This window comes from Dama dama, chromosome 12 (genome assembly GCF_033118175.1).
Source record: "Dama dama isolate Ldn47 chromosome 12, ASM3311817v1, whole genome shotgun sequence".
NCBI classification, from domain to species: domain Eukaryota; kingdom Metazoa; phylum Chordata; class Mammalia; order Artiodactyla; family Cervidae; genus Dama; species Dama dama.
The window spans coordinates 53,966,176-53,991,711 of record NC_083692.1 but is presented as its reverse complement, the minus strand read 5'-3'; the positions used below and the strand labels follow the sequence as shown (position 1 = coordinate 53,991,711).

Below are 25,536 nucleotides of genomic sequence, written 5' to 3'. Positions count from 1 at the left end.
TATGTAGATGCATTTGTTACTGTTCTAGGAGGCATTATCTTGATAGGTTAAATGATTTAAGTATATGCAGACATGCATGTACGGAGAATGAGACTACTTTGCAGGAGCACGTCTTTTTCCTTCTTGATGGAGACTGGAAACTGAACAGTATTCTATTCAGTTTGAGTTTGGGGGAGATTAAACAATGTAGAGGAGGATGCTGGTACTGGACGAGAAGAGAGAGAAGCAGAATGGAGATGAGGAGCTAGGGAGAGGGGAGAGGAACACAGGTCCAGAACAGAATGAGTTACACAGTAACAGTAACAGCAGGAGGAGGGGAGTACTGGATGCAGGGACTTGGATATGAGTGGAGGCAAAAGCACGTTTACACACAGGAGTAATGTCTAATACTTTACAAGATAAAATACTTTCATCCTGCTATTTATGGTCCCAACTTACTTGTTTGTTTTTGTTAGATGAACAGTTAATTTCACAGACCATAAGTTAAGACATAGATATTTTGCATCATTTATTACTTCGTATTAACAGTAACCTATTGTTGGTTTCTAGGTTGCTCTCAGTAGAGACGACTTAACAGTTTTAATGAAAATTTTGCTAGAGAATCTTGGAGAAGCTTCTTCACAGCCAAGCCCTATGCAGTCTACCCAGGAGGCTGTGAGAGTCAGACAAGACGTTTCCAGCAGACCTGACCACTTCATAGGTATAAATTGATGGAGATTTTTGCTTTGATTGTTCAGAAGAATTAGATGTTAATGCCACATTTATATTTACTGGGTTTTTTTTAATTGTCCAGTGTGATGTGGTGTGAACTGACCCAATGCTGTATTATTTACTATGGGAGGTCTGAAGGGGCTGAGACTGCCTTGAAGCTCCCAGGGGAAGGAAGTGGGCTCATTGCTCTAAAGGGAGGGCCCACCTCTTGTTACCTGCATGATGCATGCTTACCCTTTTATTTGTGAAAATTGAATTTGCCCAATGCAAGAGACATTGAGGTAGTATCACTATGAACAAAGCTACTGGAGGTGATGGACTTCCATTTGAGCTATTTCAAAAAGATGATGCTGTGAAAGTGCTGCACTCAATATGTCAGCAAATTTGGAAAACTCAGCAGGGGCCACAGGACTGAAACAGGTCAGTTTTCATTCCAGTCCTAAAAAAGGCAATGCCAAAGAATGTGCAAAGGACCGCACAATTGCACTCATCTCACACGCTAGTAAAGTAATGCTCAAAATTCTCCAAGCCAGGCTTCAACAATACATGAACTGTGAACTCCCAGATGTTCAAGCTGGTTTTAGAAAAGGCAAAGGAACCAGAGATCAAATTGCCAACATTAGCTGAATCATCGAAAAAGCAAGAGAGTTCCAGAAAAACATCTATTTCTGCTTTATTGACTATGCCAAAGCCTTTGACTGTGTGGATCACAGTAAACTGTGGAAAATTCTGAAAGAGTTGGGAATACCAGACCACCTGATCTGCCTCTTGAGAAACCTGTATGCAGGTCAGAAGGCAACAGTTAGCACTGGACATGGAACAACAGACTGGTTCCAGATAGGCAAAGGAGTACATCAAGGCTGTATATTGTCACCCTGCTTATTTAACTTATATGCAGAGTACATGATGAGAAACGCTGGGCTGGAGGAAGCACAAGCTGAAATCAAGATTGCCGGGAGATATATCAATAACCTCAGCTATGCAGATGACACCACCCTTATGGCAGAAAGTGAAGAGGAACTAAAGAGCCTCTTGATGAAAGTGAAAGAGGAGAGTGAAAAAGTTGGCTTAAAGCTCAACATTCAGAAAACTAAGATCATGGCATCTGGTCCCATCACTTCATAGCAAATTGATGGGGGAACAGTGGAAATAGTGGCTGACTTTATTTTTTGGACTCCAAAATCACTGCAGATGGTGATTGCAGCCATGAAATTAAAAAGCGCTTCCTCCTTGGGAGGAAAGTTGTGACCAACCTAGACAGCATATTAAAAAGCAGAGACATTACTTTGTCAACAAAGATCCGTCTAGTCAAGGCTGTGGTTTTTCCGGTGGTCATGTATGGATGTGAGAGTTGGATTGTAGAGAAAGATGAGTGTCGGAGAATTGATGCTTTTGAGCTGTGGTGTTGGAGAAGACTCTTGAGAGTCCCTTAGACTGCAAGGAGATCCAACCAGTCCATCCTAAAGGAGATCAGTCCTGGGTGTTCATTGGAAGGACTGATGCTGAAGCTGAAACTCCAATATTTTGGCCACCTGATGCGAAGAGCTGACTCATTGGAAAAGACCCTGATGCTGGGAAAGATTGAGGGCAGGAGGAGAAGGGGACAACAGAGGATGAGATGGCTGGATGGCATCACCGACTCAGTGGAGATGAGTTTGGGTAAACTCCGGGAGTTGGTGATGGACAGGGAGGTCTTGTGTGCTATGGTTCATGAGGTCGCAAAGAGTCGGACACGACTCAGCAACTGCAGTGAACTGCACTGAACTGAGGTAGTACACTTTGAGAGAAAAAGCAAAGTAGGGATGCAGCATAATAAGATCCCAAAATAAATAAGAGAAAAAAGGAACTGGTGTCATACTCAGATGACTGGTCCGTGAAATAGGAAGGTATTCTTGTTCAGTAACAGCTTTGCTTATCTGTCTTCACTGGGGAGTGATATAGTCAGATAGATATTGGAGTTTTCCAGATTATTAAAACTGTTATCTTTCAAAGGCACTGAACCTTTTAAATTCAGCCATTTTTAAAAGACAATTTTTCTAACATATAAGGTTCCTTTTTGCTTTCTTGGCCAAGTTTATTGAATAATTTTATAATTTCACTGTTCTTCATCATTTATAATTGTTATGTGAATATCATGTTTTATTTTAGACTGTGAATAAGTTAGTATTTTCATGGCTAAAGTGAGATGGAGTGTTCCTTGTCCATTTAATAAATGACCCCAGACTGCTGTGCTTTTATCATGCTTAAGTCATCGACTGTTAGTTACGGCAGCGATTAAGCTGCCAGTAAGTAATAGTAAGCCAGCAGTGCTTCTCCTATAGTTAGGTCTGGTGTATTTTGAAGTCATAAAACAAATGCCTAGAGCAGTGTGCAAAATAAGGTTTTTGGTTCAGGATAGTTATGAGCACTGTATGAGTTTCGCGAGGCCTCCCTGCATCTCTCCCCAGGCTGAGTTCATGCCGCCGTGCAGACAAATGCTAGGTAAGTAGGCTGTTGCTGTAGTTAGACAGGAACTGTGTGCTGTACGGATGAAGAAACTGTAGCAGGCAAGCTTTATGTGGTTAACAATCTCACTGTGTTCAGCTGTGGTCAGTTTGTATCCCTGGTTCAAGCTGTATAGTTAATGTGGCACTTGGGAAAACAAAAAAAGTTCTGATGGAAAAACTACAGAGATAATGAAGATGGGAATGTAACTTATTTTCAGGAAAGGTAAAGGGAAAAACCCTAGAGTTTTCCAACTTGGAAAACTTGGAGAAGCCTTTATGTAGTTAAAGTTATGCTGTGTTTGCTCTTGCAATAACTTGTAAGAATAGGGTTTCCTATAAATGACCAAAGGAATAGAATCCATCTCCAAAAGAGACCGCAGAATCAGTTTGTAAGCGGGATTGAAAGCATTATGTATTCTTCTTTGTCTAAAAAGTTTCTGTCTAAAGATGAGGGATAAGACTGCATTACTTCTTGAAGTCTCTTTCACCTCAAAATTCCAGAGACTCCCTGTCCCACTCTCTGTCCCACATTATATTTGAGGTCTCTTCAACTCTGCTTTTAAGTTATATTCTATTCTATCAAAGGTAATGGAATGGATGACATAGGTAATTAAAGATAGTGAGACATGAACTACACTGGCAGAGGATCTTTTACTGATTAGCTGTCGTTCTTGGACAAAGTATTTTACTCTTCTCTGCCTCCAATTTCATAATCTCTTTGAGAATGGCCTGTAACCAGTTAAGTGAAATGTTTTGATAATTATAAACTACAATGAAGTAGTCTTGCGTTTGTAGGACTTTTTATTTTTATTTTATTTTATTTATTTATTTATTTTTTATTAATTGGAGGCTAATTACTTCACAACATTTCAGTGGGTTTTGTCATACATTGATATGAATCAGCCATAGATTTACACGTATTCCCCATCCCGATCCCCCCTCCCACCTCCCTCTCCACCCGATTCCTCTGGGTCTTCCCAGTGCACCAGGTCAGAGCACTTGTCTCATGCATCCCACCTGGGCTGGTGATCTGTTTCACCATAGATAGTATACATGCTGTTCTTTTGAAACATCCCACCCTCACCTTCTCCCACAGAGTTCAAAAGTCTGTTCTGTACTTCTGTGTCTCTTTTTCTGTTTTGCATATAGGGTTATCGTTACCATCTTTCTAAATTCCATATATATGTGTTAGTATGCTGTAATGTTCTTTATCTTTCTGGCTTACTTCACTCTGCATAATGGGCTCCAGTTTCATCCATCTCATTAGGACTGATTCAAATGAATTCTTTTTAACGGCTGAGTAATATTCCATGGTGTATATGTACCACAGCTTCCTTATCCATTCATCTGCTGATGGGCATCTAGGTTGCTTCCATGTCCTGGCTATTATAAACAGTGCTGCGATGAACATTGGGGTGCACGTGTCTCTTTCAGATCTGGTTTCCTCAGTGTGTATGCCCAGAAGTGGGATTGCTGGGTCATATGGCAGTTCTATTTCCAGTTTTTTAAGAAATCTCCACACTGTTTTCCATAGCGGCTGTACTAGTTTGCATTCCCACCAACAGTGTAAGAGGGTTCCCTTTTCTCCACACCCTCTCCAGCATTTATTGCTTGTAGACTTTTGGATAGCAGCCATCCTGACTGGCGTGTAATGGTACCTCATTGTGGTTTTGATTTGCATTTCTCTGATAATGAGTGATGTTGAGCATCTTTTCATGTGTTTGTTAGCCATCTGTATGTCTTCTTTGGAGAAATGTCTGTTTAGTTCTTTGGCCCATTTTTTGATTGGGTCATTTATTTTTCTGGAATTGAGCTGCAGGAGTTGCTTGTATATTTTTGAAATTAATCCTTTGTCTGTTTCTTCATTTGCTATTATTTTCTCCCAATCTGAGGGCTGTCTTTTCACCTTACTTATAGTTTCCTTTGTAGTGCAAAACCTTTTAAGTTTCATTAGGTCCCATTTGTTTAGTTTTGCTTTTATTTCCAATATTCTGGGAGGTGGGTCATAGAGGATCTTGCTGTGATTTATGTCGGAAAGTGTTTTGCCTATGTTTTCCTCTAGGAGTTTTATAGTTTCTGGTCTTACATTTAGATCTTTAATCCATTTTGAGTTTATTTTTGTGTATGGTGTTAGAAAGTGTTCTAGTTTCATTCTTTTACAAGTGGTTGACCAATTTTCCCAGCACCACTTGTTAAAGAGGTTGTCTTTTTTCCATTGTATATCCTTGCCTCCTTTGTCAAAGATAAGGTGTCCATAGGTTCGTGGATTTATCTCTGGGCTTTCTATTCTGTTCCATTGATCTATATTTCTGTCTTTGTGCCAGTACCATACTGTGGACTTTTTAAAAAAAGTTGTCTTAATAGTCTTTGCCAGGCCGTCTTTTTATTTTTAATGTAGATAGTCTGTGTCTGTCATTTTGCCCTGTACTAAATATTTATTGATATACTGCCGTTTTTGTTCATTGTTTTATCATGATTTAAATAATTCTTGAAAGTTTGATATAAATTTAGAATAATAAATTATTATCCTAGCTTTCAAAGTATGTATAAAGTCATATACATACTTAAAATCTTACTAATTTTCATATTTATGTTTGAACCATCAGAACAAGAAGATGTGACAGACTCAAAGCTTGCTTTGGACCAGAGTGTCACTCTCCAGTTTGACTTTCACTTTGAATCTCTTTCTATTGTACTTTATAACAATGACACCAGCCAGGTATGTAGTTAATGTCTATATCTAGGAGAAGGTCCTTAGCTCTTGATATTCAATTTTAGAATGTCATTTTTTTGATGTGATTTCTCTTCTCAAGATTGATGTCTGTTAAATTCTATTTGGCCTATGGAGTATGCACTGGTCCTGCTCTCTGTTTGCACTTTGTTAGTGTTTTTAATCTTTCTAGGCTAAGGAGAGCTTTTTACTTTTTTCCAAGCATTATCAGCACTAAAATATTTAGACCTAGCTTTAGGAGAAATATTTTATATGTGGATAATTAGCTATATGTACAGTTTTATTACATAGTTATATGTACATGCATATTTAACTATTTAAGGAAAATAATTTAGTGGCTTTGGAACCCTGGAGGGTTATTTTAAAATGTATGATTATCCATGATATATAAGCGTTAATTATGTTTCTCTTTTTTTTTTTCCATTTATTTTTATTAGTTGGAGGCTAATTACTTTACAATATTGTAGTGGTTTTTGCCATACATTGACATGAATCAGCCATGGATTTACATGTGTTCCTAATCCTGATCCCCCCTCCCTAATTATGTTTCTCTTGAATAAACTTTTTATTTAGTAGATAATATGTTAAGAATACTGATTAGTGAATTGAGGAACCAAGGTCAAGGGCCATTATGATTTGAACCACATAATGTGTCATTGATATTTTTTTAGAAAGCTTTTTTATATAGTGTCTTCTAATAAATGTTTTTTATTATATCAGTTAGTTAATATCATCATAATACTCATGCATATAATATAATAATACCCGTAATAAGCACTTATTGTAAGTATTATATCTATTGTTTATGTCCATGTATATGTTTTGTTATGTTTCATATTGTTTTCTAAGAGTTATACAGTATTCATATATTATTACTGTTGGACCTTGGGCAAGTATCTGTCATTTGTGCAATAGACAGCATTAATTTTTTTTTTCAAATTTTATTGAAGTATAGTTGATTCACAGTGTTGCATCAATCTCTGCTATATAGCAAAGTGATTCAGTTATATATATTCATTTTTTATATTCTTTTCCATTATGGTATATCATAAGATATTGAATATAGTTCCCTGTGATATACAGTAGGACCTTGCTGTTTATCCATCCTATGTATAATAGTTTGCATCTACTCATCCCAAACTTCCAATCCTTGACAGCCACAAGTCTGTTCTCTACCTTTGTGAGTCTGTTTTTGTTTTGTAAATATGTTCATTTGTGTCAACATTTTAAGATTCCACATATAAGTGATATTATATGGTATTTGTCTTTCTGACTTACTTCACTTAGTATGATAATCTCTAGTTCCATCCATGTTGCTGCAGATGACATTATTTCATCCTTTTTATGGCTGAATCACATTCCATTGTATATATATATACCATATCTTCTTTATCCATTCAATGGTTGTTTCCTTATCTTGGCTACTGTGAATAGTTCTGTATGAACATAAGGGTGCTTGTATCTTTTCAAATGTATTTCTGTCTGGATATATGCCTAGGTGTGTGATTGCTAGATCATATGGCAACTCTATTTTTAAATTTCTAAGGAACTTCCATACTGTTTTCCATAGTGGGTGTACCAGTTTATATTCCCACCAACAGTGCAGAAGGGTTTCCTTTTCTCCATACCCTCTCCAGCAGTTTGTTATTTGTAGACATTTTAATGATGGCCATTCTGACTGGTGTGAGGTGACTGCCTTAATTTCTAATGTTTAACGTTAATGTTAATAAAAGATCAGAAAATGACATAATGCAAAATACGCAGTTAAATATATTCTTCGTTTCGATTGAGGTACTATTATTCTATTGGCTGCCCAGGCTTAGACTCTTGTTTTCTTTTACTTCCTTCTTTGTTGATGTTCTTTATTCATTTGGACACCAAGTACTGTCAGTTTTTTCTTTGAGTGAACTTCTGTTCTTTCCTGGAAGTTCTCACTGCTGCATTATTTGAGGCTTCTTAGCTCACACAGTCGGAGAAGGCAATGGCAACCCGCTCCAGTACTCTTGCCTGGAAAATCCCATGGACGGAGGAGCCTGGTAGGCTGCAGTCTATGGGATCGCTAAAAGTTGGACACGACTGAGCGACTTCACTTTCATGCATTGGAGAAGGAAATGGCAACCCACTCCAGCATTCTTGCCTGGAGAATCCCAGGGACGGGGGACCTGGTGGGCTGCTGTCTATGGGGTCACACAGAGTCAGACACGACTAAAGCGACTTAGCAGCGGCAGCAGCTCACACAGTACTGCAGTGGCTTCCTTGTTTGTTGCTCTTTGTCCTTTCATTCAGCTTAGACATTGGCACAAGTTCAGGTTCCTCGGTGTCATGTAGCCATTTACAGATTCCCATTCTACTTAGAAAACATTCAGTTTTACATTATGTGAATTTTAACTTATTAAAAAAGACCATGCAGTGCCTCCAAATTGTCTACATCAGTAACCATACCAGAAACTCTGTTATATTGTGATTAGTAGATGTGTCATTGGTCATTTCTATTAATAGTTACAAATCACAAGTTTGTGAACTATCTGTATTTTTACAAATTAAAGGCATTGCAAGTTTCCAATAATAATTTCATTCTGACCCATTTATAGGCCTTGTACTGTTTTGAGTAAGAGAAGATAGGCAGTTAGAACCATGGTGCCAAGAATTGCCCACCAGCAGCACCCTTATATCAATATACTGGTCTGTAGTGAGCAATTACCGCTAAACCGAAAATCCTACTTCCCCAAAAGATTTTCTCTCTGTGTGTTTTTTTTTTTGTTGTTGTTGTTGTTTTGCTTGGTTGGTTGGGTTTTGTTCTTTTAGTGTCTCAGCACACCTACAGAAATTTGAGCTATGTGTTATCAGTTCAGTTCAGTCACGTCAGACTCTTTGCGACCCCATGAACCGCAGCATGCCAGGCCTCCCTGTCCATCACCAACTCCCGGAGTCCACCCAAACCCATGTCCATCGAGTTGGTGATGCCATCCAACCGTCTCATCCTCTGTCGTCCCCTTCTCCTTCTGCCCTCAATCTTTCCCAGCATCAGGGTCTTTTCCAATGAGTCAGCTGTTCGCATCAGGTGGCCAAAGTATTGGAGTTTCAGCTTCAACATCAGTCCTTCCAATGAACACCCAGGACTGATCTCCTTTAGGATGGACTGGTTGGATCTCCTTGCAGTCCAAGGGACTCTCAAGAGTCTTCTATGTGTTATGGTGGAATACATATTGAGTTCATTTTTCCTTAAAGTTTAAATCTTGAGGGTTTGAGACCACGGGTAGGCCTCTACATTCCTTCCCAGACTTCTTTCCCTACTTTTCTTTTATTGAAATATTCAAGCCTGAGATGCCTGCGTGTACGTTATGCCCCCAGAGCATCTTGAACGGTTTACTCATGTTCTTTGTCTGTCTAGAATGCCTTCTGCCCCTCTTCGCCTGATTCCAATCAATCTCTGAAGTTCGGTTAGTTGTCATGTTCTTCATGAATTTTTCCTAGCCCACAGTTATCTCTTTGACCCTATGAGCTTTTGCTGTTTTTATTCTTTACCTAATCTCTTAATATTCTTTGTGGAATATGGGGAGATGTAAGTATGAATAAATAAATGACAATATATCATTTTTTAATTGCTTACAAATTATAGCATCTCCTTGTGATGTTCCTTGTAATAAATTTCCATGTTTTTTTTTTTTCAATTAGAGTATAAGCTTACTAAGATCACGTACCATGCTTTATCCTTTCTCATAAAGCCTTTAGTTCCTATCACAGAGTGTTTTACAGAAGAGCTCATTAAATATTTATAAGTTAGAGTGATTAAGTGACAGTTTCCTGATTTTCTTTTTGCATTGAACTGTAAATCAGAAAATTTTATGTATTAACCCTTGTTGAATGTCAGCACACACACTTAGGTATTTATTTGCATGTGCATATACAATCACAAACATGCATATTATTCTTTGTTCCAGTTTTAATACTCATACTTTAAAAATTTGCTTTTAATCTCTGAGTTAAGAGATATGTTTAAAAGTAATTACATAACACCTGAAGATAATTGATTCTTTTGCTTGAAAAATATGCCACAGGAATCCAAACTTGCATTTCATAATGACAGTTTCCGGCTCGGTGAACTCAGGCTCCATCTTATGGCCTCTTCAGGGAAGATGTTTAAGGATGGCTCATTGAATGTCAGTATTAAACTTAAGACCTGCACTCTTGATGATCTCAGAGAAGGAATTGAGAGAGCAACATCAAGGTTTGTCATTTCTCAGTTTGCTGCACATGTAAAAGGTTGACATTGTGCTTGGCATTGTTAACAGACATTGATTGCTTGGCTTCAGATGGTCAGAAGGGGTCTTTTGATCATCCTTTTAGGGATTCTGTTCCTTGGGATTATCAACATAGGTCTTTGGTCATATTTCATTTTGAAGTGCATCAAGAAACTGTGCTAATTTCAGATTCAGTTGCTTTTATGTTTGAATTAAAGGGAAGTTTAATAATATTGTCTTAAAAGTGGGAACTAAGAAAATGTAAGAATTTTAATAGTGAATTCCACGTGGTGTGGTTCATTAGTGGTATATTTTTGTAAATTGTTTTCAGTAGGCAGAATCTTTTTTCAAAAAAGCCTTCAATTTATGGCTCTTTCTTTTGTATATATGTTTTAAAATAGTTCTGTAAAATTTCTTTAAAAGTTTTAGTAGATCAACTATACTTAAGTTGAAAGAAAAGACCCTACAGGATTAAAGAAAGTTTTAGCAGAAATGGAATCCCTAATTTTCACATTTATCAGCTCATTTTGAAAGACAGCTCCATGTCACCTTACTACAAAGTGAGAAAAATGCAACTTTAGTAGCCTAATTATATTTTTATTCCTTTCACAAATAATGAGATACATAATGTTTTTGCTCTTGATTATTTTTGGAGAATAACTGTTCTGCTGCTTGAGCCCTTTGTGAGCCCTTTGTCTTTCTAAGAGATGAATAAATGAGGGAAGAGTGCTTTCATGCATCCAACTTTTCTAGTTTGCAAACTTTGTGTCTTGGCATGGCAGTCTAGGCAAGGGTGATAAAGACCATGCTTCTGTTTCATAGCCTGCTTTTTGCAGCGTGCTTGAGGCTGTGTGGAAACTCATTGCAGACCCTTGATGAACACTGCGAGATTTGAGTTACATGGACTAACTTGGGAGTCAGTTGTATAGGATGATCTTTGGAGATAAATTCCTTCAAGGAGGTTTTATTTTATAAAATAAAGAGGTTGTCTTTTAAATTTTATGGGGCTACAATAATGTATTTTGTTAATTGCCAAACTTTCTTTCAGTAGTCATTGATTTTTTTTCTAATATTGCATTATAATTATAAAATGCTCTTATGATTACTTATTACCATGAACCTTGGCTGTGGAGACTAGGAGACCCTGTCTTGGTTGTTGATTAGCTATTTAGAGTCCAGTTAACAATTATCTGTTTTCTATACAGGTTGGAAACTGAAAGGTGAAAGAGAAACTATTACAAGATACTTACAAAATTTTTCATCTTTTTAACTGTTTTAGCAGGAATAAAATAATGAATGTACATAAATTTTTTTCAGAATGATTGATAAGAAGAATGGTCAAGAGAACAACAGTTCTATGATTGACATAAGTTACCAACAAGGCAGAAATGAAAGTCATATTGATGCTGTTCTTGACAAGCTGTATGTATGTGCCAGTGTGGAATTTCTGATGACTGTGGCAGATTTCTTTATCAAGGCTATACCTCAGAGTCCAGAAAATATGACTAAAGAATCACAGATTCCACTGAGACAGACTGCCTTAGCAAAAATCAAGATGGAGAAAGGTTAGCAGAATTTATTTGTCACAGATGATAACTTGTCTTATATTTTACCAGAATTGCAAACAGGAAAAAAGAGAAATGGAGAGTTTAAGAATGTAAAATTACTCTTTCAAATTTAAATATGTTCAGAAGAAAAACCTTAGTAAGCATCAATTTTTAAGAGAGAGGTAGACTCCTAGAGAAGGAAATGGTAACCCACTCCAGTATTCTGCCTGGGAAATTGTATGGACAGAGAAGCCTTGTGGGCTACAGTCTGTGGTGTCAAAGAGAGTCAGACACAACTTAGCGACTAAACAACAACAGGAATAGAAATATGTATTGGATTAGGGGCCAAGAAGCCTCTGCTCTTGTTCCAGCTCTGCCATTAACATTTCTTTTCTCTGTTAAATTTGTAATTGTCTGAAAAAAAATAAAAATAAATTGTAATTGTCTAAGGTCATGCGTTTTTCTCTCTAATGTGCGGTTGAGCAGTATTGGAAAACTGCTGTTAACTGGCAAGGTCAGAATTTAATTTTTCCATTTACCTTTCTTAAACAGTAGTCATGTGAAATCTCTGTATTCATATATACATGTAATGTATTTATACTATACATTGTATGACACTGACTATATAGTTAGGGTAAAATCAAAGGAAATAAGTAAAATGGTCTGTGTGCTTTTAGCAGGTCTCCTGTCCTCTTCCTGTGTTCCCCTCACCTGTTTTCCCTTCCCTGTTCTTGCAGCATAATACACACTCAGATGTATGTATATGCATTGCATATACACATTAATTCTGACAAAAAGAACTTCAAAACAAGATTATTTCTGTTAGGTCAAAGTCTTATAACAGGGATCAAGATTGCATTAATCCCACATAATCAGCATTAGTTAATAATTATTTATTGTTAGTCCTAACCAATCAGTTATTTATATTGTTACTTTCACCATATCCCTAACAGCAGGATATGAGAAGCAATATAGAAAGTTACAGATACATATACACAAGTGACAAGATTTACTTTACTAGAACTTTCATGGTTCCCATTTATGTTTCTTCAGATGACTCTCTAAGACCGAATATGACTTTAAACGCCAAGATCACGGATCCAGAAGTGGTTTTTGTTGCCAACCTGACAAAGGCTGACGCTCCTGCTCTGACAGCCTCGTTCCAGTGTGACTTCTTTCTATCAACATCCGAACTTGAACAGATAATGACAGCTTCTGTGGGAGATCTTAAAGTGCTTGCTTGCCCTTTTCTCAGAGAAAAGAGAGGAAAAAATATTACCACAGTAAGAATGACTTTATATCCTAAGCTTGAATTGAAGGATGGCAGAAATGGTTGGTTCATAGAATCCTAGAATATGAGAGATCTATATTTACTCCAGCTTGAGATTATACAGATAAAGATGTTGAATTCCAAAGATGTTAAATGATTTACCCGTGTTTGCAGTGACAAAACTATAGACTACCTCCAGACTAATTTTCGTTATACCATCTTTTGCTGAACAGTATTTGAATTTTAGTACAAATCAATATTCCTTTTCAACTTTGCTTTTATTCGCCACTATGTATCCAATGAATGACTGAATGGATGAATGAACCAAACATTAATTGGAGTCACATGCCCAAAAGAGATTGTTTTTCTTTATTACAAATTAACTTCAATGGTGCTTTCACATTATTATTGAAAAATGTGATTTTGGTTAAATGAATTAACTACCACACCATTTGGTTTTTAATATTAAATTGATTATTTTATGTTAAAGAGCATCATTATATAATGTGACTTATTTGCAGTATTATTTCAAATTAAAAAAAGAATTGATGGATAAAGTGACTTGGGTAAAGAAATACAGTGCTGAGCTTAATCTGTACTTTATCATGAAACATTCTTAAGCGGGATCGTCTTGACATGTCACAGAAAGTTTATATTAATCATTTCTATTTAAAGCTCATCCTAATTTTTTAAAAATGAAAGCTGTTTAGTCCTAATTCCCTCATTCAGTTCAGATGCATTTTATTTGTTTCTTTAATGATATTTAATAATATAGGCTTCATAGTTTTAATAAATCATTGAATTTGAAGATTTGCAATCTATTCTAATAAGGACATTACAGGAAATTCAAGACTGACCTGTTGTTAATCATTGGGAAGCTGTTCATTTACCTACCTTACCATATAGTCTTTTTTAAAGAAAAATGTTAACAGAACTATTTGTTTAGAATAACAATTTCAAGTGATTTTGTGGTCATAAAAGTTATAATGAAATACCTTTTTCATTTTTTCATTTACCTCTTTGCAAATGTAAGATCTTGCGTAGCTCATTTTTATAGATATCTTTAAAGTATATTTTATGCAGGGCATCAGTTTAAAGATATTTTGGGCTTCCCTGGTGGCTCATATGGTAAAGAATCTGCCTGCAATGCAGGATACCTGGGTTTGATTCCTGGTTTGGGAAGATGCCCTGGAGAAGGGAACAGCTGCCCACTCCAGTATTCTAGCCTGGAGAATGCCATAGACAGAGGAGTCTGGTGGTTACAGTCCATGGGGTTGCAAAGAGTCGGACACGACTGAACAACTTTCATTTAAAAGATATTTTAGACTTCTGCTAGTAAATGTGCATTACTACTTAAGAATTTGGCATAAAGGAATTCATCACAACTGCTGAAAGTCCTTTACTGTGATCATAGACTTGACATAGTTTGGAGGAGCTCTCATGAGAGGTTTTCAGATAATTTAATTTGCCTTTTTGCTTTTAGTAATAGGCTATAGTTAAAGATCTCAAATTAAGTAAGACATGTCCTTAAGTAAATTTCATTTATCTGTTTGTAGGTCTTACAGCCCTGTTCTCTGTTTATGAAAAAATGTACACAGACATCAGGAAAAGAAAATATAGATATTAAAGTTGAAGAATTTATAATTAAGGTTAGTGCCAATCATATTATTTGGGTGAAAATCAATTTTTATTTTTCTTATCTTTTGATTTGTCTCATGTTTAGAGCACTATGCTAGTCACATATTTAGTAATCAATAAATACCCCAATCCATTTTTCTTTAATGCCAATGTTTGTTTCTGTTTTCTTTGAAAGACTGCAGTTGACTCTTGAGCAATGGGGGGATTAGGAGTGCTTAACTTTATAGTCACAAAGACCCTGATTTTTGGAAAGATTGAAGATGGGAGGAGAAGGGAACGACAGAGGATGAGATGGTTGGATGGCATCACTGATTCAATGGACATGAGTTTGAGCAAACTCTGGGAGTTGGTGATGGACAGGGAGGCCTGGCGTGCTTCAGTCCACGGGGTCGCAAAGAGTCAGATATGACTGAGCGACTGAACTGAACTGAACTGAACTTACAGTCAGGCCTCAGTATGTGCAGTTCCTCAGATTTTCCATGTCTGAGGTTCTAAATCTGCAGATGCAACCCGATGCAGATAGTGTAGTCCCATAGTATTTACTATTGAAAATCACCATATTTAAGTGGACTCTCATGGTTCAGATCCATGTTGTTCAGTGTGAACTATACTTTTAAATGTATACAGATGGTCAGGATAATTTTTATCTAGTATATTTGTTTGTGTGTTGGAGATTGGGTTTAGATGGGCAGAACAGAGATGAAGTGGAAAGAGAAGGGAAGGATGGAAAAATGAACTTGCTGTTATTTTATTTGCAGTGTTATTTTTAGGCTTTTATTTGGGGTGCTAGTTGGTTGAATTTAATATTTATGTGATTAAATGTTTTATATGTCTTATAAAACATTTTAATGGCTTGGATGCTAGAAATAAAGTATTAGGATTTTTTTATCTCTTACATTTCAAGTATTGAAAAAGCAATCTGTTCTCCAATGCCTTTCACATTCTCTAAGTATGACCTCTTGGTCAATTACAAATGAACAGTACAGAACACTTTCTAAAATCTGTTTCTCTCTCTGTTCAAGGGACACAAAATTGAGGTGATTAATAGCAGTTCTGATAGTAGCTTTATTATTTAGGTAAATAGCGAATAGTGAATAAACCAAGGTTCAAATTGTCATTTGAATTACCATGTAAATAACAATTTAGTTTTCTCTCAGTGTAGTTTGTCTTAGGTGGCATTTTGTTGAGACTTATACTGCTAAATGGGGAGAAAACTTGGATTTGTATGCACTTTGTCTGAGACACTGGGTTAAGATGCTGAGGGATTGTTTTTCCATGTCTTTGTATATCACTTTACATATATATATAAAGGTGCAGGTTTGAAAAATCCTTTAAGGTCTTGAAGGGGTGATCCCATTATGTCTGGGGGGAATGGTATAGTGTAGTTGGAACTGAGAGCAATAGTTAGAGGTTACATTAATAGGGCAAGGAAAAAAAGGATTCGGTTGACAGATAAGTTTGGGAAGCACTACATACTGGATCCTTCTTTTGGTGATGTAGTCATATTTCTTTAGCATATTAAATAAGTAAGGATTGTAAGAAGTGAACATTGAAACAAGCCACTTAACTTATTGCTTAAACTTTGGAAAGTCATGGGTAACTAATTGATGAGGCATCAGGTCACAAAGAGGTTTATGTCCTTAACTTAAAGAGAGTTTGAATCTTATCCTGAAAGCGAGAGGGAGTTGTTGAAGATTTTATTAAGCATAGGAATGACATGTTCAGATTTGGGTTTTAGAAAAATCATGTGGAGGGTGGGCTGAGATGGTGTTCACCAGACATGAAAGACATCATCATGGAAGACGTAAGAACTAAGGCACAGTGATTCGCATGAAGAGGTGAGCAAAGAAACTATCCAAAGATAGTAGGAGGTGGAATTCTCATGTCTTAGTGTGAAAGGGGTTCCATGGTGATTCTCAGGTTTCCTGTTTCAGTGAGACCAATGAAAACCATGTGCGTATATCTTGGTGAGGATCACACAGTTTGGTTTAGTTAATGCAGCTGGTTGAAAAATTCAGTTACCCTTCTGCATTTTTCTCTTCACATAACACTTTTTGCCTCTGAATTAATTGATTTAGCATTAGGTTTCAACAGTTGACATGCATGTTTGTTACTTAATTCTAGAATAACTTGAGCAGAAATCACTGGTTTGAGGTCAGTTGACTGGACGTGTGATTTTATGTGTGCTCTCTTTTGTGTTTCCTTAGTTATAAAGTTGATACATTTAAATTTTTAATTAGTTACTTAACGTTTTTGTATTATGTCTTCTTTCTTCTCATCTGGGAAAGAATTTACTCTGAATTGTTTTCTGCTTTCTTTTTTTTAAAGATTTCACCCATAATTCTTAATACTGTGATGACAATAATGGCTGCCATGTCCCCAAAGACAAAAGAAGATGAATCCAAAGATACATCTAAGGAAACGGAAAATCTTTGGGACCTCAAATCTATTAGCGACTGCAACTCTTGGTTTCTTGGTGTTGACATGGGCACAGAATTAACAGAAAGTTTCAGAGACGTTGAAAATCAATCGATAGAGGAAAATTGTGCTGTTGTTGTCCAGTCAGTTCAAGTTACCTTAGAATGTGGCCTTGGGCATCGAACTGTACCTTTATTATTGGCAGAGTCTAAGTTTTCAGGAAACATTAAAAATTGGACTTCCCTAATGGCTGCTTCTGCTGACATGACATTAGAGGTATGACCAGATTAATTATTACCTTCCTGCAGAGGCAACTTCTTAAAAGTACAACTGACGAATTAAGAAGTGAGCTTTTTTTGTGTGCATGATCATAGCAAGTATACCTATGAATAGATAATACAGTCTAATATTTAGCTTGTTGATGTATAATACTCTTTATTTGGCCATCATTTTTTTTTTTTTTTTTTTTCCAGTGGGTTTTGTCATACATTGATATGAATCAGCCATGGATTTACATGTATTCCCAATCCCGATCCCCCCTCCCACCTCCCTCTCCACCCGACTCCTCTGGGTCTTCCCAGTGCACCAGGCCGGAGCACCTGTCTCGTGCATCCCACCTGGGCTGGTGATCTGTTTCACCATAGATAGCATACATGCTGTTCTTTTGAAATATCCCACCCTCACATTCTCCCACAAAGTTCAAAAGTCTGTTCTGTATTTCTGTGTCTCTTTTTCTGTTCTGCATATAGGGTTATCGTTATCACCTTTCTAAATTCCATATACATGTGTCAGTATGCTGTAATGTTCTTTATCTTTCTGGCTTACTTCACTCTGTATAATGGGCTCCAGCTTCATCCATCTCATTAGGACTGGTTCAAATGAATTCTTTTTAATGGCTGAGTAATATTCCATGGTGTATATGTACCACAGCTTTCTTATCCATTCATCTGCTGATGGGCATCTAGGTTGCTTCCATGTCCTGGCTATTATAAACAGTGCTGCGATGAACATTGGGGTGCACGTGTCTCTTTCAGATCTGGTTTCCTCAGTGTGTATGCCCAGAAGTGGGATTGCTGGGTCATATGGCAGTTCTATTTCCAGTTTTTTAAGAAATCTCCACACTGTTTTCCATAGCGGCTGTACTAGTTTGCATTCCCACCAACAGTGTAAGAGGGTTCCCTTTTCTCCACACCCTCTCCAGCATTTATTGCTTGTAGACTTTTGGATAGCAGCCATCCTGACTGGCGTGTAATGGTACCTCATTGTGGTTTTGATTTGCATTTCTCTAATAATGAGTGATGTTGAGCATCTTTTCATGTGTTTGTTAGCCATCTGTATGTCTTCTTTGGAGAAATGTCTGTTTAGTTCTTTGGCCCATTTTTTGATTGGGTCATTTATTTTTCTGGAATTGAGCTGCAGGAGTTGCTTGTATATTTTTGAGATTAATCCTTTGTCTGTTTCTTCATTTGCTATTATTTTCTCCCAATCTGAGGGCTGTCTTTTCACCTTACTTATAGTTTCCTTTGTAGTGCAAAAGCTTTTAAGTTTCATTAGGTCCCATTTGTTTAGTTTTGCTTTTATTTCCAATATTCTGGGAGGTGGGTCATAGAGGATCTTGCTTTGATTTATGTCGGAGAGTGTTTTGCCTATGTTCTCCTCTAGGAGTTTTATAGTTTCTGGTCTTACATTTAGATCTTTAATCCATTTTGAGTTTATTTTTGTGTATGGTGTTAGAAAGTGTTCTAGTTTCATTCTTTTACAAGTGGTTGACCAGTTTTCCCAGCACCACTTGTTAAAGAGGTTGTCTTTTTTCCATTGTATATCCTTGCCTCCTTTGTCAAAGATAAGGTGTCCATAGGTTCGTGGATTTATCTCTGGGCTTTCTATTCTGTTCCATTGATCTATATTTCTGTCTTTGTGCCAGTACCATACTGTCTTGATGACTGTGGCTTTGTAGTAGAGTCTGAAGTCAGGCAGGTTGATTCCTCCAGCTCCATTCTTCTTTCTCAAGATTACTTTGGCTATTCGCGGTTTTTTGTATTTCCATACAAATTGTGAAATTCTTTGGTCTAGTTCTGTGAAAAATACCGTTGGTAGCTTGATAGGGATTGCATTGAATCTATAGACTGCTTTGGGTAGAATAGCCATTTTGACAATATTAATTCTTCCAATCCATGAACACGGTATGTTTCTCCATCTGTTTGTGTCCTCTTTGATTTCTTTCATCAGTGTTTTATAGTTTTCTATGTATAGGTCCTTTGTTTCTTTAGGTAGATATACTCCTAAGTATTTTATTCTTTTTGTTGCAATGGTGAATGGTATTGTTTCCTTAATTTCTCTTGTCTGTTTTTTCATTGTTAGTAGAATGCAAGGGATTTCTGTGTTAATTTTATATCCTGCAACTTTACTATATTCATTGATTAGCTCTAGTAATTTTCTGGTAGAGTCTTTAGGGTTTTCTATGTAGAGGATCATGTCATCTGCAAACAGTGAGAGTTTTACTTCTTCTTTTCCTATCTGGATTCCTTTTACTTCTTTTTCTGCTCTGATTGCTGTGGCCAGAACTTCCAACACTATGTTGAATAGTAGTGGTGAGAGTGGGCACCCTTGTCTTGTTCCTGATTTCAGGGGAAATGCCTTCAATTTTTCACCATTGAGGGTGATGCTTGCTGTGGGTTTGTCATATATAGCTTTTATTATGTTGAGGTATGTTCCTTCTATTCCTGCTTTTTGGAGAGTTTTAATCATAAATGGGTGTTGAATTTTGTCAAAGGCTTTCTCTGCATCTATTGAGATAATCATATGGTTTTTATCTTTCAATTTGTTAATGTGGTGTATTACATTGATTGATTTGCGGATATTAAAGAATCCTTGCATTCCTGGGATAAAGCCCTCTTGGTCATGGTGTATGATTTTTTTAATATGTTGTTGGATTCTGTTTGCTAGAATTTTGTTAAGGATTTTTGCATCTATGTTCATCAGTGATATTGGCCTGTAGTTTTCTTTTTTTGTGGCATCTTTGTCTGGTTTTGGAATTAGGGTGATGGTTTGGCCATCATTTTTAAAAGGTTCTTTTGCTAAATAATTTGTTTATGAAGCAAAGTAAGAGAGTAGAATAAAAAGCACCCTCTTTATGTATATTCTTTGTGTCTTTAGGTATGTATTTAAAATGGTTATTGACATATGACACTACTTAGTATTTTTATACTGATTATAGAAATATGTAGTTAAAGTTTGAAGACTCTCATTATAATTCTGTTAATTCGGTGCCTTTCCAGGTTCATTATTACAACGAGACCCATGCTGTTTGGGAGCCGCTGATTGAGAGAGTGGAGGAGAAAAGACCATGGAATTTAAGCCTTGCTGTAAGGAGATCATAAAATGTCATTGTGTACATTCATTTATATATATTCTTTTACAAGGTTCAGAGATTCTTAAGATGTAGTCCAGGATCCTTGAGACCCTTTTAGAGGATATTGGGATCAAAATTCTTTTCATAATAACATCCAGTCATTCTATTTCATTTTCATTCTCATTCTCTCATAAGCACCTGTCTTCTATTTTTTTTTTAACTTTTTATTTTGCATTGGGGTATAGCCAGTTAACAGTGTTGTGATAATCTCAGGTGAGCAGCAAAGGGACTCAGCCATACGCATACATGTATCCACTCTCCCTCAAACTCCCCTCCCATCCAGGCTGCCACATAACATTGAGTAGAGTTCCATGTGCTATATAGTAGGTCCTTGTTGACTATCCATTTTGAATATCCACCTGTCTTCTCTTAAGGTTTCCACTAAAGAGATTCATAAATGCTCTTCTCACTATGTATCTTCAACAGTTATTTTTCATTCAAATATTATTTGTTAACATGTAATTGTTAGTTTTAAATGAATATTTAAAAATTTCTCAGTTATTAGTTTTTTAGAATCAGTTGACATGAGTATGAGCAAACTCCAGGAGATAGTGAAGGGCAGGGAAGACTGCGGTCCGTGGGGTCCCAAAGAATCGGACACGACTGAGTGACTGAGTAGCAGCAACAGTTTAGGTTTCTCGTAGAGTGCACGTTGATAGATAATAACCCACATAAATGAATCTCTTTAGGATCCTCAATCATTTTAAGACACCGAAAGACTCAAGACCTGCTCTTCTGGTTCATGAATTCTTTATGTTACCTCTTTATGGTACTTCTGGAAAACCCTTCAGAGTCCTAGATTCTGAAGCCCGTCTTTCTAGATTAACAGGAACATACTTTTATACCCTTCACAAATGATCCCATCCCATCTCTCTGGGGCAGCCTGACTCAAGTGTGAGGCATTGAAATTGGTTCAGCAATTTCTTATGTTAAAGATGGGCAGTCACTTAACCTATGTCCCAATTTCCTCTCAGTAAAGTAGAAATAATATTTCTGACCTAGCCTTCTTTGGTGTAGGTGGGCTAACAAAGAAAGTTTTGTAAGATTTTTGCAATGCCGTTAGAATAAAAGCTATGATGGAGTCTGATGACTGATTGGAAGCTTATTGTATTACTTTTTTATAGGTATTACTGGTAAAAAGTAGAAAAAATTCCAGGTGTTACTTGCAGAGCAGATCAGTTTAGATTTCAGCGTCGTTTTAGAGTGTTCATCAGCATAAAATGACCAGTTAGTGTGGTAACACTAGGTAAATAGCTTTCTTTAGAGGATAGAAAAGAGACTACTATCATAACTTACTTGGAGTGCTTCCGTGGCACATTTCTAACATTTCCCTATGTGTGGATTACAGAGAAAGAAAGAATGTTGATCTGTGCTGAGTCAAGATGAAGCACTGAATATGTTTGAGAATTTTGAGGGGCCTTGATATTAAGTGACAAAGTTAGAAGAATTTAACTCTATCAAGAGTACTTTAATTTTATTATTCATTGGCTGACAAATTTGTTATGTTTTTACCTCGTAGGTAAAGAAGAACCCAGTCCAAGACAAAACTCTGATGCCAGGAGATGATTTTAGTGCCCTTCCTGAGCCACAGACAGAAGTTGATATTTCTTCAGGAGACACAATGAATATAACAATATCCAAAAGCTGTCTTAATGTTTTCAACAATCTAGCAAAAGTATGTTTAGTTCTTGGTTGCAATATGTCAAATGGAATTTAAATTGAAACGTGTGTGTTATTTTTGTGTGTCATCAGCATTAGTTTCTCAAAAAACACATAGTCATAGTTTAGTTTTTGAAAAAAACTTGTAGTTTGCAAACATTTAATCGTGATGTTGTGTTCCTTTTCAGGGTTTCTCAGAGGGCACTGCTTCTACTTTTGACTACTCTTTAAAAGACAGGGCTCCTTTCACAGTAACAAATTCTGTAGGTGTTCCCATTAAGGTGCAGCCCAATCATAATCTCAGAGTGATGGGCTGCCCTGAGAAAAGTGATGTGTGTGATGTTGATGCTGGTCAGATTCTGGAACTGGAATATGCCACTATGGAACCTTCACGTCAAGGGAAACTGTCTATACTCAGCCGTCAAGAGAGCTCCCTCTTCTCCTTGACCTTTGGTATGCTGTTTATTTTTAAGGGCATCTGTAGAAGTACTGATATCAGCTTATTTTTGGTAAAATATGGAAAAATATTTTGCTGCAGATTTCTAAAGGCTTGAAACAAATAGTTGACAAACTTGTGTTTTCTTTCTCTAAACTTGAGAAAATTAAACTTGATTAATTTAAAAATTACCTTAAAGAACTAAATTATCTCTATATGCTTAAATAGTGCAGTATGTTGTATGCTTCAGAAAGGATGGGAGTTCAGTGAGGAGTGAAAGTAACTATATTCAGATGTCTCAGAATGTTGACAGTAAATGTCATCATTTCAGAAAAGAAGACGATTTATTTTGTTATATAGAATTGGGAAAATAAGGAATGAACTGGGTCTTGTTTGTTTTAATACATACAAACCTCCACCTCAGGAGAAATTGTTTTGGGTCAGAAAATGTTATAACAATAAATAGTTTCCTTTCTTTGTTAGCTCCTGTGTCTTAGACAAGAATTTTGTGATGTCATCATTTCTAGTCATGAGGAAGAATACACTTCTTGTTGTTGTTTTGAGGTGCTGCTGTTGATTCTGTCTTATTAAAGTTTACGTAAATTAATATTTGGAATGCTCTGCCTTAGCACCTCATGGATATACAGAAGTGACCAAAGTCCCAATTGCCAGACCTGGACGGCGGCTGTATAATGTATGGAATCCTAATACCAGTCATTTTGACTCACTCGTGGTACAGATTGATGCAACTGAAGGGAATAAAGTAATCACCCTTCGTTCTCCTCTCCAGGTAATGCATTAAGTAAATTGTGTTCCTTTTAGTATATCAAGAAATATTAAATCACTTGGCTGACCATGGGAATATAATAAAACTTCATTAGGTCATTACTGATTTTCAGAAATAAATAATAGTTTATATTGGCTGCTGTTTCCTGTCCAGCTTACTTTGTAACATTCTTCATTTTAAATATCTCATAAAATGCTCTTGTTAGTTTAAAGTCGATTATTGTTGTCTCCTGGGTTTAAAATTAATGAAACTTTTTGTCTATTCCTTGGAAGATTCAAAACTGAGGAGTATTGTAGTAATATAATAGCTGGTGGTCAAATAAGATTACATTCCATTCTCTTTGTATTGCATTTTTCAAGTATGTGTGAAGGAATATTGGAATGATCTCCCCAGAAAAAATAATTTAGCATGTTAATCTATATAAATATTTTTTTCACTTTTAAGACTCTTGATTTTTCTTTTTCTGTGCATTATAACAGATTTCAGCATATGGTCAGCGAAAGAACATTTCTTCTTACCTATAAAATTATATGAAAATGAAAGGATTTCAACTTCTGGTCATTGTTGTCTCTAAGTTTGTTATTAGGTCCTACCTATATTACATTGAAGTTAAGGAAGAACTATACCATATTTATTTACCTCATTTTTCCTTTGCTATCCTTTTGTGTTTAGTCACATAGTACTTTGAGAAAAGGTTAAAATGAAGAAAATATTATGGCTGAAGTCTTCAAAGATTAATACATATTTGAAAGATTATAATATATACTAAAATTCAGCATGTAATATGTGAACATGTGAATATCCTAATAATTCTTAGCTTCCATTTAACAGCAAGTTTCAGATAGATAGCACTTAAATAAATAAAAGTTTTCAATTACCATAAAAATATCTTCCAATTTTGGGCTTGAAATTTTTTAGATCTAAATGTAATTGTGTGCAGCTCACAGTTTTCTTTGTGAATGTCTACATCTTTTTAAACAACTTGTATGTTTTTTGTCCAACAGATTAAAAACCATTTTTCTATTGCTTTCATCATCTATAAATATGTTAAAAATGTGAAGCTGTTGGAGCACATTGGAATAGCCAGACCTGAAGAGGAATTCCATGTTCCTTTAGATTCATATAGGTAGATACTTCCTTGAATATATTAAACTATGAAAGATTCATTATATATATTTTTAATTCTGTGAATTAGCATCTATATTCTAGAAAAAAAATAAAACATCTGTATTCTACAATAACAATAATTCTTACTATCTAAAGATCTGTAATCCAATTTTAAGACATACGGAAAAATATATTTATATTATTGAATTTGCCAAATGAAACTTTTTTATTGTGTATTTGATGTTTCAGCATTTTATGACACTTATTAGACTGTATTTGAAATTAACTTTTTTTTTAGTTGTCATTTTTTACAGAGTAGTTTTTCTCAGAAAGTGCCTCCATGAGTCAGCTGTGTGACTTTGGGCAAGTTTCTTAACTTTTCTTAGCTTTGTTTTTCTTATCTATAGAAATAGGAATAAGAGTACTTGTCTTGTAGAGTCATCAAGAAGAGTCAATTGAATTCTTTTTCTCAAGTCCTTTAATAAAAATTTTTTTCCCACTCTGTTTTCTTCTTTAGATGTCAGTTGTTCATTCAGCCAGCTGGTATCTTAGAGAATCAGTACAAAGAATCCACCACTTATATTTCCTGGAAGGAAGAGCTTCATCGGAGCAAAGAAGTCAGATGCATGCTGCAGTGTCCGTCAACAGAAATGAACTTCTTACCTCTCATAGTCAACACAGTTGCTGTGCCTGATGAATTGAGCTATATAAGTGCACAGGGGGAAGACTGGGATCCAGCTTACATCATTCACCTTTACCCTACTGTCACCTTGCGAAATTTTCTCCCATATTCTCTAAGATATTTACTTGAGGTATGTGTTTTGCATTTTTTAAAAAATTTATTTATTTTTAATTGAAGCATAGTTGCTTTACAATATTGTATTGGTTTCTGCCATACATCTACATGCATCAGCCATAAGTATACATATATGCCCCCTGTTTTGCATTTTGTTTGACTTTTATTACCGCATGGAGTGAATTCTTCTTTTTTTAAATGGTATTTTTTTTGAGGTCAGTGTTTTACATCCCATACTTGTAATGTTTTAATAGTAATAATAATAGCAAAAATTAGCATAGCATCTACTTTGTGCCA

At 36.1% G+C, this 25,536-nt stretch overlaps 1 protein-coding gene across 2 annotated transcripts in view; it reads left to right on the top strand.

Annotated features, from left to right (window-relative positions):
- The window catches only part of VPS13C (vacuolar protein sorting 13 homolog C), a 184,698-nt gene that overhangs the window by 111,569 nt on the left and 47,593 nt on the right, over window positions 1–25,536 (top strand). For both annotated transcript variants that reach the window (XR_009695120.1, XM_061157288.1), the window contains exons 46-58: window positions 550–700; window positions 5,804–5,916; window positions 9,987–10,156; window positions 11,487–11,734; window positions 12,770–12,999; window positions 14,543–14,635; window positions 16,953–17,318; window positions 20,321–20,407; window positions 21,974–22,129; window positions 22,302–22,566; window positions 23,179–23,339; window positions 24,341–24,462; window positions 24,961–25,255. Coding sequence is in view for 1 of the 2 variants with exons in the window: in XM_061157288.1 (XP_061013271.1) it covers window positions 550–700; window positions 5,804–5,916; window positions 9,987–10,156; window positions 11,487–11,734; window positions 12,770–12,999; window positions 14,543–14,635; window positions 16,953–17,318; window positions 20,321–20,407; window positions 21,974–22,129; window positions 22,302–22,566; window positions 23,179–23,339; window positions 24,341–24,462; window positions 24,961–25,255 (2,457 nt within the window). In the remaining variant the exon portion in view is untranslated. The remainder of the gene's footprint in view (window positions 1–549; window positions 701–5,803; window positions 5,917–9,986; window positions 10,157–11,486; window positions 11,735–12,769; window positions 13,000–14,542; window positions 14,636–16,952; window positions 17,319–20,320; window positions 20,408–21,973; window positions 22,130–22,301; window positions 22,567–23,178; window positions 23,340–24,340; window positions 24,463–24,960; window positions 25,256–25,536) is intronic.